Source organism: Talpa occidentalis, unplaced genomic scaffold, assembly GCF_014898055.3.
Source record: "Talpa occidentalis isolate TD23 unplaced genomic scaffold, MPIMG_talOcc4v2.1 talOcc4.11, whole genome shotgun sequence".
NCBI classification, from domain to species: domain Eukaryota; kingdom Metazoa; phylum Chordata; class Mammalia; order Eulipotyphla; family Talpidae; genus Talpa; species Talpa occidentalis.
The window spans coordinates 19,775,960-19,791,825 of NW_023601104.1; the positions used below are offsets into that span (position 1 = coordinate 19,775,960).

Here is a 15,866-nt window from a genome sequence, read left to right on the forward strand (position 1 = left end):
TAATTAGGGCCTCCCTGGTAGTGCAGCGGGTTAAGCGCTGGGCTGTGAAGCTGTCCACAGCCTCTGCAGCGTGGGTTCGATTCCTGGCCAGCCAGGGACAAACCCACATGGCGTGGCAGGCCTCTCCTGCCTCGCCTGCTGCTCCCCTCGGCAGTGTCCTTCGGTCCAACTTCCTGTTCTGCTCACCGCGCTCTCTGGTGAATTCTCTCACCCTCCCGCACCTCTGACCTGTACCCCAGTTCTTATATAAATAAATAAAATCTTAAAAAAAAAAAAGGTAATTAAAAAACATAGCACCCTTCCATAAACCATAAAATAAGATTGTGTTGGTGAGTTAAAAAGAAAGCCTGGAAGATTTTTTACCTGTATGGTACGAATAAATGATACAGAGACTCTTTCTTCAAATTCATTCACTGGAGTATACAAATTCAACACCTTGACAATCTGTGGGAAATGAAATCATCAAAGTTTCAGTATATTATCACATACACACTGGGCACCTATGATCCTGAAAACTAAAGGATCTTTATGTACAATCTTCAATTCTATTCACTGAAATGTCCTACTTTCTGCGAATCATCTCCTTTCTTCAAGATCTATACAGATGTGTATCCTTGGTGACCCAAATGAAGTTAGCCCAGAGATCAAAGCAACAGGGAGGTGACTTCTGAATTTCCTTTAGTATCACCCTTAAATTATTTCAATATATGGCGCCTCCCTGGTGGCGCAAGGGGCTAAGCACCACACTAAGAAGCTATCCACAGCCTCTGCCGCATGAGTTCGATCCCTGGCAGGCCAGGGAGCTACCCACATGGCACAGCAGACCTCTCCTGACTCGCCCACTGCTCCCCTCAGCAGTGTATTTCAGTAGATCTGCCTGTTCTGTTCCCCACTCTGTCTTTGGTGAATCCTCTCACCCCCTGCATCTCTGGCCTGTACCCCAGCTCTTGTATGCATAACTAAATAAATCTTTTTAAAAAATTTAATACAGGGAAGTCGCTTTACCTGGGCAGTGGTCAAAGCATTGCACATGGAGCAGATAGCTTCCGCATCATCGTCTGTTTTCTTTTTCACTTGCAAAAGCTGAGCAGCCTGGATGAGAGGCTCCAGGGTCTCTTTTGCACCACTGTTCATGAGATTCTTGTCACGCAGCCATTCCTCCAGCTGGCTGACATTGTACCTGCACCAAAGAAAAGAGTAAGAGAATGCAAATTTGCTGAATGTTTTTGTAAACGCCTTCATTTTTTTGCATGAGACTTTGTCAGGAATTTCAGTTAAAATGACAGGTAGCATTTTTGTTCAATTTTCTTAAATATTAGCTATGCTTGAAATTTTCTCAGTAGTCATGAGGTTTATAATCATAATTATGTAAGAAGAGCAGATGACAAGAGAATATAATTCCCTTTAATGGAATATAGAAATGCAGCCATTATAGCAAACGTTGCTAAAAAATTAAATAAAACACATAACCTGGCTGTGTCCTTACTAAACTCTAAACACCTCAGAAAAATACTTTCTAGCTTCTCTTACAAACTGCAACTTTCAAAGTAAGAATTTATAATCCTTTAGGTACTCCCTCTCCCTCAAGTGAGTGCACTGAAGAACAAAATCCTCTTATATTGACTCTGTGCTTCAGTCCTCTTCCGGAGGCACCTGGAGGATGAAGACAGTGGCCCCGGGAAGCTCGGGGATGGAAGGGGAGATGGGCAAGTGAGGGCAATGAGAAGATAAAGACCCCAAATATGCAGACAGCCAGCACAGAGGCTGAGGCTTCAACAGGTAACCAACCAAGTGACAGTGGCTCTCAAACTAAAACAAGGTAAATGGTTATACAATCAGAATTTAGTGATCAGGCAAGTCAGAGGCAATATATGATGACAGGTGCTTCACCTGAACGAAATTCTACTATCGAGTGGAAAGTATTATCTTCTTAATGTTAACCTCAATAGATGTGGGCCAGAGTGGAAAACGCAAAAGGAATGCTGAGGTTTTCTGAGATTGAATAACCAAAGACTTCTGTAAGAGAAAACCTTTTCTTCCCTCTTGGTGAATAATCTAGCTGTTTTAAAATTTATTATTTGCAAAAAAGTCAATTCTATTATGATAATGAGGTTATGCTGGAGAGTAGTTGGGTATAAAATTGTGTGCAGCTTTTCTTAAAATATAAAGTGGCATATTTTGAGTTTAGTAAAAGATCTCTTAGACATGTTTTTGTTACCATAGGTACCAAAAGGTATTTTATCAAAATAAATTTCCAACAGTCAAGCATTACAAATCTTTTCCTAATTGTTTTGATATTTTGTTATTGTACAATTAAAACACACACAAAAGGAGAGGAAGCAACTATCTCATTTTTATGTATTTTTTTCCATCTCTCCCTCAAAACAGCTCAACGGCAGCCTCAAGCAAGCTGTCAGCTCTCTGTACCCTGGTAGGCCTGTTGTGCAATGAGAAGAGACCAAGACAGGTGTTGGCATTTGCTCACCGAATCTGCATGCCTTTACTCCAGGAGCACATGTCTTTCCGCAGGAGGAGGTTGTTCAGGGTGATGGCCCCCACAATGTAGAACATCTGCTTGACCACCTGCTTGATGAGTTCGGGATCCATGCCGTGCTGACACATGACTGAGTGGAAGGAGTTGAGCTGCCGGAGGATGGAGTCCAGTGTGTAGGTGCCCTCATCAGCGATGCTGGAGGTTCGTTTTCTCAGCCCTGTCGGTTTCACCCCGGATACACCCTGAATGGTTTCATGCTCCAGCATGCCAGAGACTGCAGGAATAGTTCAAGTGTTAGAAGAGAGGATCTGGAAGGAATCCTGTTTCATGTGTGCCTGTGGGCACGTGCACACAAGTGCACACGCACATGTGGGCACATGCACACATACACACACACACACTCTCTCTCTCTCTCTCTCTTTAGGAAAATGATCTGAGCATCATAATAGAGTGAAAAAGAACTTCACACACACGAAAGACTTCTGGATTTTAAATTTTAATGAATAATTTTTAAATGCAAAAATAAGAAATCCTAATGGTATATTTTCTAAAATATGAAGAAGTGGCCTTGTAATAGTATAAGTGTGTGCTATCTTGAGGGTTTCTAAGAGAGAGGTAACAGGTATGGAGAAGAGAGGCATTCTCCAGTGATAGCTGAGCCCCAGAGGCAAACAACTCATGAGACAAGAAAGGCAGGAGTGGGCAGTGAACCTGGAAAAGACTTGGGGAGGTGGAATTTGTGCAATATTGTGGGGCTGGAGAGCTGGATCTGCCTTGCCCTGACCTTCCCACAACAGCAGGGTGAATGAGGGGCTAGCCTCTTCTCTGGGGCACAGTAACTCCCTCTACTGTACTGTCACACAGTATTTGGCCTGCGCATGGATTTGGGATGCCGACTTCCTGTACTGGGAGCCCCTAGAGAAGCTGTGCCTGATTCATTTTTACATATGCTAGTGCTACATGTGACTTTCATAGAACGTCATACTGACGTAATGTTAAACTGCTAAGAGATAGGATAGTGGTTTATTATGGGACATTCTAGTGGTGAACTTGTTTAGCCAATAAAAACTGGCAGAGTAGAAGAAAAATTGGCTGAGGCTAACATTCTTTGAATCTGTGTTACTGCTTGCATTTTCATTAACCTAAGTTGCTTTTAATTCATGATCTCCTTTTATGTTTCTATTTGGTTAACTGTGGGCCTCAAGAAAAACTGGAATACTATGAGCACATAGAAGGGAATGAAGAAGTTGTGGAAATGTGGAAAACACATGGATGAGGAAAGAAAGGATAGCTGGGAACAGTCTTAAGAGTGTGCTCATAATTTGCCTAAAGATAATAGTTTGATAACTAATATTTTTTAATTCAATGCTTTCAAAATTAGCAGTCCAGCAATGAGTACTGGCTTCCTAATTCCTATCTAACCCATTGTACATATTCCAAAGGAAAAAAACTACAGTATGTGAACACCCAGAATAAGTGTATACACACTTACATATATAAATATACACATTTAGAAACACACATTTACACAGTTGCCTGTCCAAAAGAAACTGCTACTTTAAACCAATTTGCTTTTAACAATTCTATGGGGACCAAGAGATGTACAACTCAGCATAGAGTGTCTGTGACCTGTTCCTGTTGCCCAGACTCTCTACTGTAGCCTTTCAGGCAAAGTGCAATCCTCCCAGCTGCCTTAGTTTTAGATGGGTACCTAGGAAGCCCTGTGTAGTAGTGTCCTAGACTGAAATTTAAAGCATTTGTGAAAACTGTACTGGGTATGAGTCCCATTGCTGGGCATAAAGCACAGGCCAATGTATTGGAGAGGCACAGCACACTCTGGGAAGAAAAACTAGATACTTCCCTTTTGATGATGTGGAAACAGTGATTTTGATGTGTCCCAGTTGGTCATGGCTAACATACCATGTTCTGAGATGTCTCCATTAATTTTAGGGCTGACTCTTACTACTTTATGTTTTCTGTATAAGTACATTCCTCCAAACATGTGCCGTTCAAGGTCATCCACTGGTAAGCATGTGTGGTAGAGACCCAACTGCTGGCAATCACAGGCTTACCGATCATAGGCTGAAGGATGTTCTCCAACACCCGCACGAGTTGCTGGTAGATCTGAATGGCTAAGTCACTCAGCACCTGCCGGTACTCAGCCAGGTCAAAATTGGTGAGGCAATGTTCATTCTGGCGAGATGTGTTGTGCTTCATAAAGCCCTACAAGCATAACACAAAGGTAACAATACACATGAAATAAAATGACTTTTATCTTTTTTAATCAACATCTTCATACTTCCTCTTTGAAGAATTTCCATCCATCCCATAGATAAATGCAAGTGTAATAATCATTCTCAAATACTGTGTGTTTGCTTCCATCACATCCCCCTTTGACTTCTTACTAGCTTTTGATTATTACCTAAACTTGGCAACCTAGCATTTAGGTCTTTCCAATAGCAATGTCAGTGAAACAAGATGGAGAAACAATCTGGAAAAAAAAATCAATATTTTCTTTTACGAAGCAGGTGGTTTACTACCAAACACTGAAGTACCTAAAGTATTAGCTTCTTAACTTTAGTTCTTTAAAAGGCCTATTTATAAATACAGCAGATCCTGAATAACTCTATTTCATTCAATGTCATCTCATTATAACATGGATGAGAAAAAAAAACCCTGGATATCGCTGAATGAAATAGTTATTTGAGGACCTGCTTTTCTTATATATCATCTTACTTCAAGTTGGTTTCCAATTTGCCGATGACTTTAAGCAAGGATTTATTATGTACTACATCCAAAGGATATACTAAACTTAAAACAGACTAATTTCTACAGAGACAGGTGAACAAATAAAACTTTTCCCTTTACTACATTTCATGGCATCAATTGATACATAGGATTTTCAGTATTAGAGCTTAGAATGGAATCTTCTGGTATGTTTGTTACATTGGAAACCAACTTACAGGCAGGTACTCTTGTCAGACATTGCCTGACAGAGGTAACTGCCTACCTGATGGGTCCTGCTCACAATCAAACATCTGCCTCCCTACAATCTACTTAATGACCTGCTCTAGAAGTGGGGACTGACAGGACAGGTAATGGCCCTTTTAGGGGGATTCTGTCCTGTCAGGGAACCTGCTTGCTCACATTTGTACTTTCCATCATTTGCCAGGCCAGTACTCTGCCCAGAAAGTGCCACTGCTCAGCCTCTTTGCCTCTCCTCTTAGCAAAGGATGGGGAGGCTGGAGGGTTGTGGTTAGGGACACAGGCTCTCAGAGGTGGGCTGACTCAGAATCCAAGCTCTGCACATGACTGAGAGGATATGGGCAAACTGATGAAATTCACTGAGTTTCAGTTTTCTCATGTGTAAAACTGGGTTGTAAGTTCTACCTCAGGAATAGATGTAGGAATCAAATAGCATACACAGAAAGTGCTGCCTGACACATACTAAGCAACCCTTAATAACCAGCAATTATTAAAGTATTACACAGTTTTGAAATATGAAGCCTGTTGAACAACTAACAATACATCACTAGAAAGAAAATGAGATTTTTGGACAAATCTAAAGAGACATAGTTTATCTTGATTACCCTGTCCGTATTATAGCAAGTTGATGGTGGTTAATTTTTAAAAATAGTTCAATATCACTAAAGCCTACTTTCACATATTGATAAAAAGCTTGATTGTTGGTAATGGTTCACTGAATACACATTTTATTGTTGCTGTGCTTTCTCACAATGTAAACTCTCAAAGGGGAGAAACTATGCTACTTCTCAATTCACTACTTTGTAAAAAATGAGCATCAAATAAAGCTAAGGACTTCCTAACCACCTCTGACTGGAGGTTTTCAAACTAATATGTAGTTAAACATTTCGCACTTTTAAAATTTTTCTTAAAAAGGCCAGAGAAAGTATAGCATGCTGGTTTTGTAATGAAGATCTTCTCACCTCTTCTCCACTGTACTGCTTCAAACAGTGCAAAAATCGGCATGTGTTAGAGAGCCAGAAGGAAACAGTCTCAAAATCATCACCTCTTTTCTGAAAGAAAATAAACCCAAATTAGCTTTTGCCTTAGGGAAGTAACAACCTGAAAGGAACAGAGCAGATACCAGGAGGCCCATTTCTTTCTGTTACCATTATAAACAAGTATAAAAATAAATCACATTACAGTTGTTAAGTCTTACACAATTGCTAGGAAATTTTAAGATCTGGGTTCTTGCTTGGTTGTTACTTGGCTTGGCGTTCATTTTTTTGTCATTAAAAAATGATGTGCCAGGCCTCCCAAGTGGCGTAAGGGGTTAAGATGCAAACTATGAAGCTATTTGCAGCCACGGCAGCACGAGTTCGATCCCCAGCCAGGGAGCTACCCACATGGCGCAGCAGACCTCTCCTGTAGTGCCCACTGCTCCCCTCAGCAGTGTACTTTGGTCAATCTGCCTGTTCTGTTCCCCACTCTGTCTCTGGTGAATCCTCTCACCCCCCACACCTCTGGCCTATACACCAGTTCTTGCATGCATAAATAAATAAATCTTTCTAAAAAATGATGTGCCCAGTCATTTAGTTGATGTTAGCTTAGCAGTCCCTTCAAGCAGAAAAGAAATCCATCAAACCACAGATTACCAAACTCACTTTCCTTGTGTTGAAGGGCATCAAAAGGATTAAAAGCATATGAAGGAATCACAAATATTGCAAAGCAAATTAGGTTAGAAATCTCGTCAGGAAAAAACAATTTCTGAGCATGGAATAAGAAATGAGATGAAGTCCTTGCAGAGCGATGCAGGTATGAATCACTTAACCATAGGGATATGTTTTAAGGAATGTGTCATTAGGTCCTTGTGCAAATAACACACAGTATAGTTGCATATACCCACACAGTCCAGATACTGCACACCTAGCCTCTATGGTGTAGCCTACCAGGACCACTGTCACATGTGCAGTCCATTTTTGACCAAAAATGATATGAGACTTTATGAACAGGGGAATTTGTTTGGCTCTTCATTAGGCTTGAGGCATGTCAAACAACTGTTGCTATATCAAAACAGAGTGTCAACACAAATACACTTCAACTCAAAACAGGAAAGTGAGACTAGTACATTCAATTTTTAAATGGCATTAAATTTAAATTTAAATTCTCTTTAATTTTTATACAGTCTGGTACAGTAATTAGTCTATGTGGATCAGTGTCATTTGTATTTAATATGAGAAGGAAACTGATTTGGTTTTGTCGTCTTTGTAGGTGTTAAGAAGTAGTAAAACTTTTGTATATTTACTCACAATGTAGCATGTAAATGAGATATTCATTAATTTTATTTTATTTTTTCTAAATGTAAAGGTTATAGAGCTGTATCACAGAAACTTAGAGGTTTTTTTTTGTTTTATTTTTAACAAAGATTTATTTATTTATTTACACAAGCACTGGGTACAGTCAGAAGCGCAGGAGGGTGAGAGAATTCACCTGAGCCACAGCGGGGAACAGAACAGACAGACTGACTAAGAAATTCTCTGCTGAGGGGAGCAGCAGGTGGCAGGAGAGGTCTGCGCGCCATGTGGGACCCTCACCAGCAGCCGGGGATCAAACCGGCACTCTAGAGGCTGTAGGCAGCTTCGCAGCCCAGCGCTCAACCTCTGCGCCACCGGGGAGGCCCGATTCATTAATTTTAAAATATAAAATAAAATCTTCAGAAACTCTACACTTTAGTAACCACTGTGGAAGGCATCTACATATTGTGCAACAGGGACCGAGAACCAGCATTTGTTAAAAGCTCATGACCAGGGGCTGCAGGGAGGGTGTGTCTAATATGTACAGAGTGTCAACCTGGGAAGGTGAAAAAGCTCTGGAGATGAATGGTGCTGATGACTAACTGCACAAAAATTGTGACTGAAAAAAGAAAAACAGCTAAATAACAAATTTAATGTGTTTTTTATATATATATTTTTTACCACAATCAAAACAAATAGCTTTGAAAAGACATCTAGATTTGAAAGAGTCCTCTGGGCATGCTAACAACCTACTTATCTCTATCATAAAAGTTCTCATTAAGTTAGACAACAAGAAAGCAAAGTACTGGAGCATATTTTCTCAGTTCCTCATAGAAACACTTGAGTTAAAATTAAGTATAATGTTCTCTTTTTTCTAGAGAGTTAAGAGGAGGATTATGCAATGTGACTCAGTGATTACTGAGTTATGTAGGGTTTTTTGCTCTATTATATAATTTTGCTGCCTTTTCCAACTATCTGTGTGCTGCTTCTCACAAGTCATCAGGTATTTCAGGTAATGAGAAAATGGAAAGAAAAGTTGGGAAAAATTTCAATATTTTAACAGACACCTTTTTGTATGAATGAGCCACATGTTACTGAATTTATATGATACCTGTTTTAATGATAGCATCATATTTCTATAGAAGTGGACTCTCCTAAATACTTTTGATTTAGTTCTAAGATCCCAATGCAGACTATTTCTGTCTGGGTAAACTTAATTTACTTCACAATTAAGTACAATTACATAAAATTAATTTTGATGACTACTCAACCTGAGTCCTGTTTTGAAAGAAGTCACACAGACACGTTGCAACAGAGAACTGGTGACTTAGCCCAAGGAAGGAAGGAAAAGCACCTCTGTGTAGATTATATCATCATTAATATTCACTATGAGAATATACACTGACCTTTAATACTTTTTTGATGCTGTTAATTGTTGATGTCAGCAATGACCTTACTTTCTGATCATCATTCAGGTAGTCAGCATGTCTAACACACATGAACAGGATATATGCTGGTAACCCTGGAATCAAATTGACAGCTACACCACGTGGTTTCAGTTCTAAAAAAAGACAGTAGGAAAAATAATCTTACATAACACTGAAAGTCTTCATGAGGAATGCTTTGTGAAATATAAAAGCACAGTTCTCCTGTGAAAGTTTAATCATTCAGGGTAAACAGGTCATATAAAAAAAAGGATAGAAAAGCTCAGTAAGTGGAGGAATTCTTGCAGGTAGGAACAAGTCAGTCTCTGGTGTCTACTGACACAACGATAACTCCCAAATCTGTTTCTTGTCCTAACTCTTCCCTTGAATTCTACCCTGTGTATCAACTGCCTTCCTCACATTTTGCTCACGAACATCAAACTGGACATATTCCACACCAAACTCTTGCTTCCCTATGGAACTGGTCTTCCAGGGGTTACCCCTGTCTCAGTAAATGGCAGTTTTAGTCTTCTGGTTTCTTGGGTTATAATCGTTGGCATCATCTTTGACTCCTTTCTTTTTCTCATTATACAAATTAATCCACAAACAAATCCAATTGGCTCTACCAACAAAATATATCCGGCATCCAACTAACTCAAGGCCACCATCCCCTTTCTCTTGGATATAGTGAGAGTTTCCAAACTGATCTCCCTGATTCATCCCTTGCTCCCCAGTAGGAGATTTTTCACCAACATCAGAGTAATCTGCAAGAAAATATATGCCAGATCTTGTTCTGAAAGTCTTCCAAATAGCTTCTCCTCTTTCATTTATAAAATGTGTGTAGTCTGTCCTTGTTCGCCTTCTCCAGCTTACTGCAATCCAGCCAAATGGGTCTCCTTACTATTCGTTGAGCATGCCAGGTGTACTCTCCTCCCAGAGCCTATGTACTTCATGGTTTCTCCCCAGAATATTCTTTCCTCAGATATTAGTATGACTAGCTTCCTTACTGCATTTGGCCTCTGTCCAAGAATCACTCTATAAAGAAAAGCTTCCTGAAAACTTTATATAAACTAGTATACCTGCCTTTACTCTTTATCCTTTTTATCACATTGTATATTTATTTTATCCTTCTACCCTAACCCTGAAAAGAAGGTTCTCTGAGAATAGGGACTTCACTTTGTCCATTATCCAGTACCTAGACAATGCTCAACACATGGTAGGCTTTCACACAGTGTTTACTAAATTGACTATTAACTCTATGCATAAAAACCAGTGGCTCCTTAATATTTTTGCTAATGAAGATTATATTGAAACTTAAGCGCCTCTGTAACTACATTTAGTAGTTAAGTTTAATGCCATCAACCCTAGGGACACTGAATCACACATAACTGCCCATCACACTGCTGCCACCTGTGGGGAGAAAAACTATGCAAAAGTTGAATAGGAGAGGGTTATTGCTTTTTCAGATCATAAATTATGGACTGTATAGACTTCCCTAATCATTTCCACCTTCCTGAAAACTCTTGCAGAGCAAGCAGCTAATAGACAGTCTTAAGGGCCTTTGGCTGCTCTGAAATGCTTTTTTCACTCCCAATTTATTTGTCTTGTGTTTTCCTTCCATTGTGGGAATCTTTTCCTTAACTCTTGTTTCTTCCTTATTGCTGAACTGCTGTTCTTAACCTATTTAGTCACATATCTTTCTGGGGAAGTAAGGAAAAAAAGAAATTCAGGAACATAAATGGTCTAAATAGAATTTAAATGGTATAGCAGTAGCTAAACTTCAGATTCCCTTGAAGGGTTAGAAGAATATATATTAGACACGACCAAGCTCCCCCTTCTCTCTGCCACCCAGTCCTATTTGGTTTAATTAGTCAGCACTACTTTCAACAACTGCCCAGGTTAGTCCATATACAGCCAAGGCTGACAAGGTCTGGCCCTACAGGATCCTTCTGGGTGGATCCGAGACAAGGGTCCCGCAGTCTGACAGATAACACACTGTATAATGCTCAGTATGCAATAGTGACTGAAGAAACTGATGTTGACTATTTCAGAAATTAGAGACCAGTCTTTCCTACCACCTACACATGTACCAGAAATTTTAGGTCATGCAGAAAATACTTGCCCAGAATCAGGTTCTTAACAAGTTTTTGCTCATCTTCCTTCTTGTATTCCAGCATTCCTTGGAAATCTTTTTCTTTCCTGGGAATGTTGACTGGACGGATAGGCTCATCAATGATCTGTCCTGGAGATATATTCTCCATCTGACCCACTTTAGGAGAAGCAAAAAAGAGAAATGTGGTTTATATAGAAAAGATGAGAGGATTCCATGTTCCTATAATTTTAAGTGACCTCTATAGCAACAGAAACTTTTCATATTTGCACTTAATTGTCCCCTCTTTAAATCTTTTTTCTACTAAAATTGGGTGGATAGATGGCAAAATTATATGGTAATGTCACTCTGACAGCCACTTTGGCAATTATCAACGTCAAAGAATTGTACTTGATTCAAAAGCTTTAAGATTTTTTTTTTTGAAAAAGATTTAGTTTATAATAATATTAACTGTCCCAAACAAAGTGGCTTAACTTCCTGGTTTACTAATTGGTACCAATCATAAAAAGATAGACTTTAATTCACTCAGTGGCAACAAAGATTGTCCCTCATCTCTAGCTCTGTGAATCTATATAGTCATTAAAGAAAAGAACATTTACTTTAAGTGTATCACTGCAAAAAGTTCAAATCGTATCTAGATAGTTGGTAGACTCATGTTTCTTTACATTAGTCACCCCTCATTCCCAAAGAAATCATGAACAGATAAAAACAACTTCTAATAAAATTTCCTAAATATTTTAAATTCACTTTTTAGTAAAGTCCTGAAAGTTTTACAATGAAGTTGCAACAAATTATAGTAAAACCACTGGTCAACAACCCTTTCAGATGTTAAAAATGGCCACTATTACCAACAACAGTTACTTAGAGAAGAATGATATGGGTTTTTAAAAAGCCTCCAAATTTGAGAATTGAATGGGAAATGCAAAGGAAGTAAGGGAACACACAAGTTATGATAGTGTTTATCATATCTAGTGTTTATCATATCACTATCTGGTAAGTAGGCCTTTTTTAATCCTTTTATCTATAGGAAAAGGAGACAGCTTAGAAATCTGTTTAGGAATAGATTAAATTTCAGGTTAGAGACTATCGTCAAACAAAATGCAGATCAGATTTATTAGGCAAGTTTGATGTTGCTGTCTCAACAAGGCATCAGTAGTGCTTCTCCTGTCACTCTGGACAATTTCCTGGTTAGTTCTTGAAAGCCAGCTCCACAGCCGCGGTTACCACAGGGAACAGAGACACCAGCCAGTGCTCTTGCTCATGTGGCAAGGAGCCTGGTGACACCCTGTCCACCTCATGCAGCAGCAAAACACCAATCGAAACTCTCAGGGCTGAAAATCACCACCATCCATCAACACTACGGTATCTAAAGAGTGATTACATTACTAATGGACAAATTAAGGTGTGGCTACTTCCCATAATCTAGTGTTTCATATGCACAGTAAGTCTGGAAACTGCAGGACTAATTGTAAAATGTATGGCTATATGTGATTCAAACTATTTAGTTTTACATAAATCATCTCTGGAGTCAGTTTAAACACAACACAACAAGGATCTTGCAATCAGCACCCAATGGCCTTGACAGCTCACTTACAGGTTGCAAAGGTTGCAAGTAAAATACATAATAACATCCTCACCATCTATGTTACTAATCACTGTAGGCAGTTTCTAGGAGGGGAAACTGGAAGGAAAAGGATTCAACATGTTTAATTTATCAATAAAGGTACAGCTCTAGACTCCATGTAATCCAAAAGGAATGTTCTAAAAGTAGTGATTCCATCATATCTAAGGTGCAGCTGATTATGAAATACAGTTATTTTAGATAATACTAAAGAAGGAAAAACACTGTCAATTAAACTCTAAACCATAAACAATTATAAAAGACATATTCTAATTTCAGAAAAATAAGCATCTTGGAATTTATGAAATATAGTTAATATTGTAACAAAGGGATTTCATGTTTTAAAAGAAAACCACTTTTCTTTTTTAAAATACCTAACCAAGATATTTTTGGTTCTGCAAAAAAATGTCAGAGACAAATTCTGCCACTCTCATTAAAATGTTTTTCTCTGCTCGTGAAGTCTCCCTAGAGATTTAAGTCTTTATAAAAAGTTACAGATGAAATATAGGTATCAGCTCTACATCATCTTGATTCATCTAACAAATGACCTATTAATTACAGTAAATGTCAACCCTTAGGTAGCACAGAGAACCATAAAGTCTAAAAGAGAGAAGCCAGTACACCACCCCAGTTTTCAAAGACTCCTGGGAGACCCAGGGGGTCATTTAGTCCAAAGTTCCACCTAACATAGAAATCCTTCTACAAAGACCTGAAACAACTCCTACTTTCTACTTTTTTGATTCTTTCTACTTCACGGAAACGTATTTCTCACCATTTTTGTCCCAGAAATGAGAAGGTTTTTTTTTTAAATTATTTTTTCCCATTTTGGTACCAGAAGAGTTGATAATTTCAAGTTTAAATGAGTCCTTCAAATAAATTTGTGTTTAGGCAGAGAGAATCTACTGGGAAATATAACATCAAGGAGAGAAGTAAGTTGGCCCTCAGAAGGTATGGGCCCTAATCTCAGTTTGGCCACCAATTAGCTGAGACTTTGGAAGTCACTTATGGTTTGGGGGCCTCATTGTCCCCTCCTATTTATTTATTTATTTTTAAAGATTTATTTCTTTATTTATACATACAAGAGCTGGGGTACAGGCCAGAGGTGTGGGGATGGGTGAGAGGATTCACCAGTAACAGTGGGGAACAGAACAGGTAGATTGATGGAAGTACACTACTGAGGGGAGCAGCAGGTAAGTCAGGAGAGGTCTGCTGCACAATATGGGTTGCTCCCTGGCTGGCCGGGGGATCGAACTCTGCTACAGAGGCTGTGGACAGCTTCATTGGTTGCATCTTAACCCCTTGTGCCACCAGGGAGGCCCTCCCCTCCTATTTAAAAGAAACTGATTTCTAGAATTTTATAGGTTTAAATTCCCTGACTGAAAATTGAGACAGAACCCAACACCCACTCCTAGATTAAAATACAGCACGAAACAGATCAAAATTTGAAACATTCTCCATTTAGCAACATAATTTCTGCTAAAAATCTATATATGTTGGTGTTTTAAAAAGTATTGATTGGCTTCTAGAAAAGTTTCCTTAATTAAGTGTAGCTCAAAGGAGGAGGCAAATGTCTTGCTATTTTAAACCAAAAGGATTTAAGTATATTATATTTAAATAAAAATATGAGAAAACTTTTAGTAATTAGAAGATGTTTTTTGTACAAGTTTGCCAGTATTTTTTGTATAAGGGGAGATAAAGGACAGGGAAAGTGTTGGATCATTTCTTTATTCTCTAATTTGGGTGGGGAGGGCATATGATACTCAGCAAGTACCAAATTACATAGATTAATTTCATTGTATTCTTCAGACCCTTACCTTTCAAGTCAAAATATAAGTATCCTTAAGAATATTGTTACTGTCTTTTTGTTTAATCTATCAATGCTTAAATGCTACTTAAAGAATCAAGAACATAGTTGGCAGTATAGTTCAACTTGAATGAGGTTGATTTCTGATTGATAATGTCTTAAAATTGCTAATACCCTGAAAAAGTCTAATCTATCTAATTAAAAATATACATATCAAAGACAGCTGGATGAAAACTTAAAAATAACAAATGGCTTTTCTATTTATCAGTGTTTACTAACATATGATAAAGGAACCACTAGCAATTTAAAAAATAATCTCACAAATTAATACCCTTAAAATTAGTTCTTCAAGCATACTCTGCTGTCTAGTTACCATCTTATGATAGTGCAGAGTTAAGTGCAGAAAGGTTCGCTGAATAAAGGCTTTTAAAGGTCTGCCAACAGATATTATAGTCCATGTGTGTGGTTGGGAAGTTCAAAGTTTTTTTTTTTTTTTTATAGAGGCATGCTTTTATTTATTTGTTTGCTGGTTTGTTTGTTTGTTTTGTTTTATACATGCACTGGGTACAGTCAGAAGCGCGGGAGGGCGAGAGAATTCACCAGAGCCAGAGCGGGGAGCAGAGCAGGCAGAAGGACCGAAGTACACTGCTGAGGGGAGCAGCGGGCGGCAGGAGAGGTCTGCGCGCCATGTGGGACCCTCCTCCGGTGGCCGGGGAGCAGCCGGGGATCGAACCGGCGCCGCAGAGGCCGCGCGCAGCTTCGCAACCCAGCGCTCAACCGCTGCGCCACCGGGGAGGCCCGGGAAGTTCAAAGTTTTACTGTGACATATAAATCATGTAATTCCAAAAGGTTACATGTAAAATATGATTACAAAATGATCTGATTTCTAAACAAATATTTCAGCATTTGTACATCCAAGGGAAAATTATTTTCTTCAAAATAAACATCCTTGTTACTGTTCTCTAAAAATTCCTAAATTGCATTTCTTCAGCCAACAAAAATTTATGGAATGATAAGTCAGACATAATGCTGGGAGCTATGGAAAAAAGGGGAAATTGAGAACGCCAGTAACTAAATATGACAGTGAAAACCACAAAAGATACAAACCAACAAATGAAAAGTTACCATACATCAAAATCCACCCCCTCCAATGAA

The 15,866-nt window shown here is 38.9% G+C and overlaps 1 protein-coding gene across 5 annotated transcripts in view; it reads right to left on the bottom strand.

Annotated features, from left to right (window-relative positions):
• The window catches only part of MYO5A (myosin VA), a 168,658-nt gene that overhangs the window by 6,852 nt on the left and 145,940 nt on the right, over window positions 1–15,866 (bottom strand). For all 5 annotated transcript variants that reach the window (XM_037502502.2, XM_054701588.1, XM_054701587.1 and 2 more), the window contains 7 exons: window positions 11,299–11,445; window positions 9,159–9,313; window positions 6,442–6,531; window positions 4,567–4,717; window positions 2,486–2,768; window positions 1,006–1,180; window positions 364–444 (listed from right to left, as the gene is read on the bottom strand). In XM_037502502.2, the coding sequence (XP_037358399.1) occupies window positions 364–444; window positions 1,006–1,180; window positions 2,486–2,768; window positions 4,567–4,717; window positions 6,442–6,531; window positions 9,159–9,313; window positions 11,299–11,445 (1,082 nt within the window). The remainder of the gene's footprint in view (window positions 1–363; window positions 445–1,005; window positions 1,181–2,485; window positions 2,769–4,566; window positions 4,718–6,441; window positions 6,532–9,158; window positions 9,314–11,298; window positions 11,446–15,866) is intronic.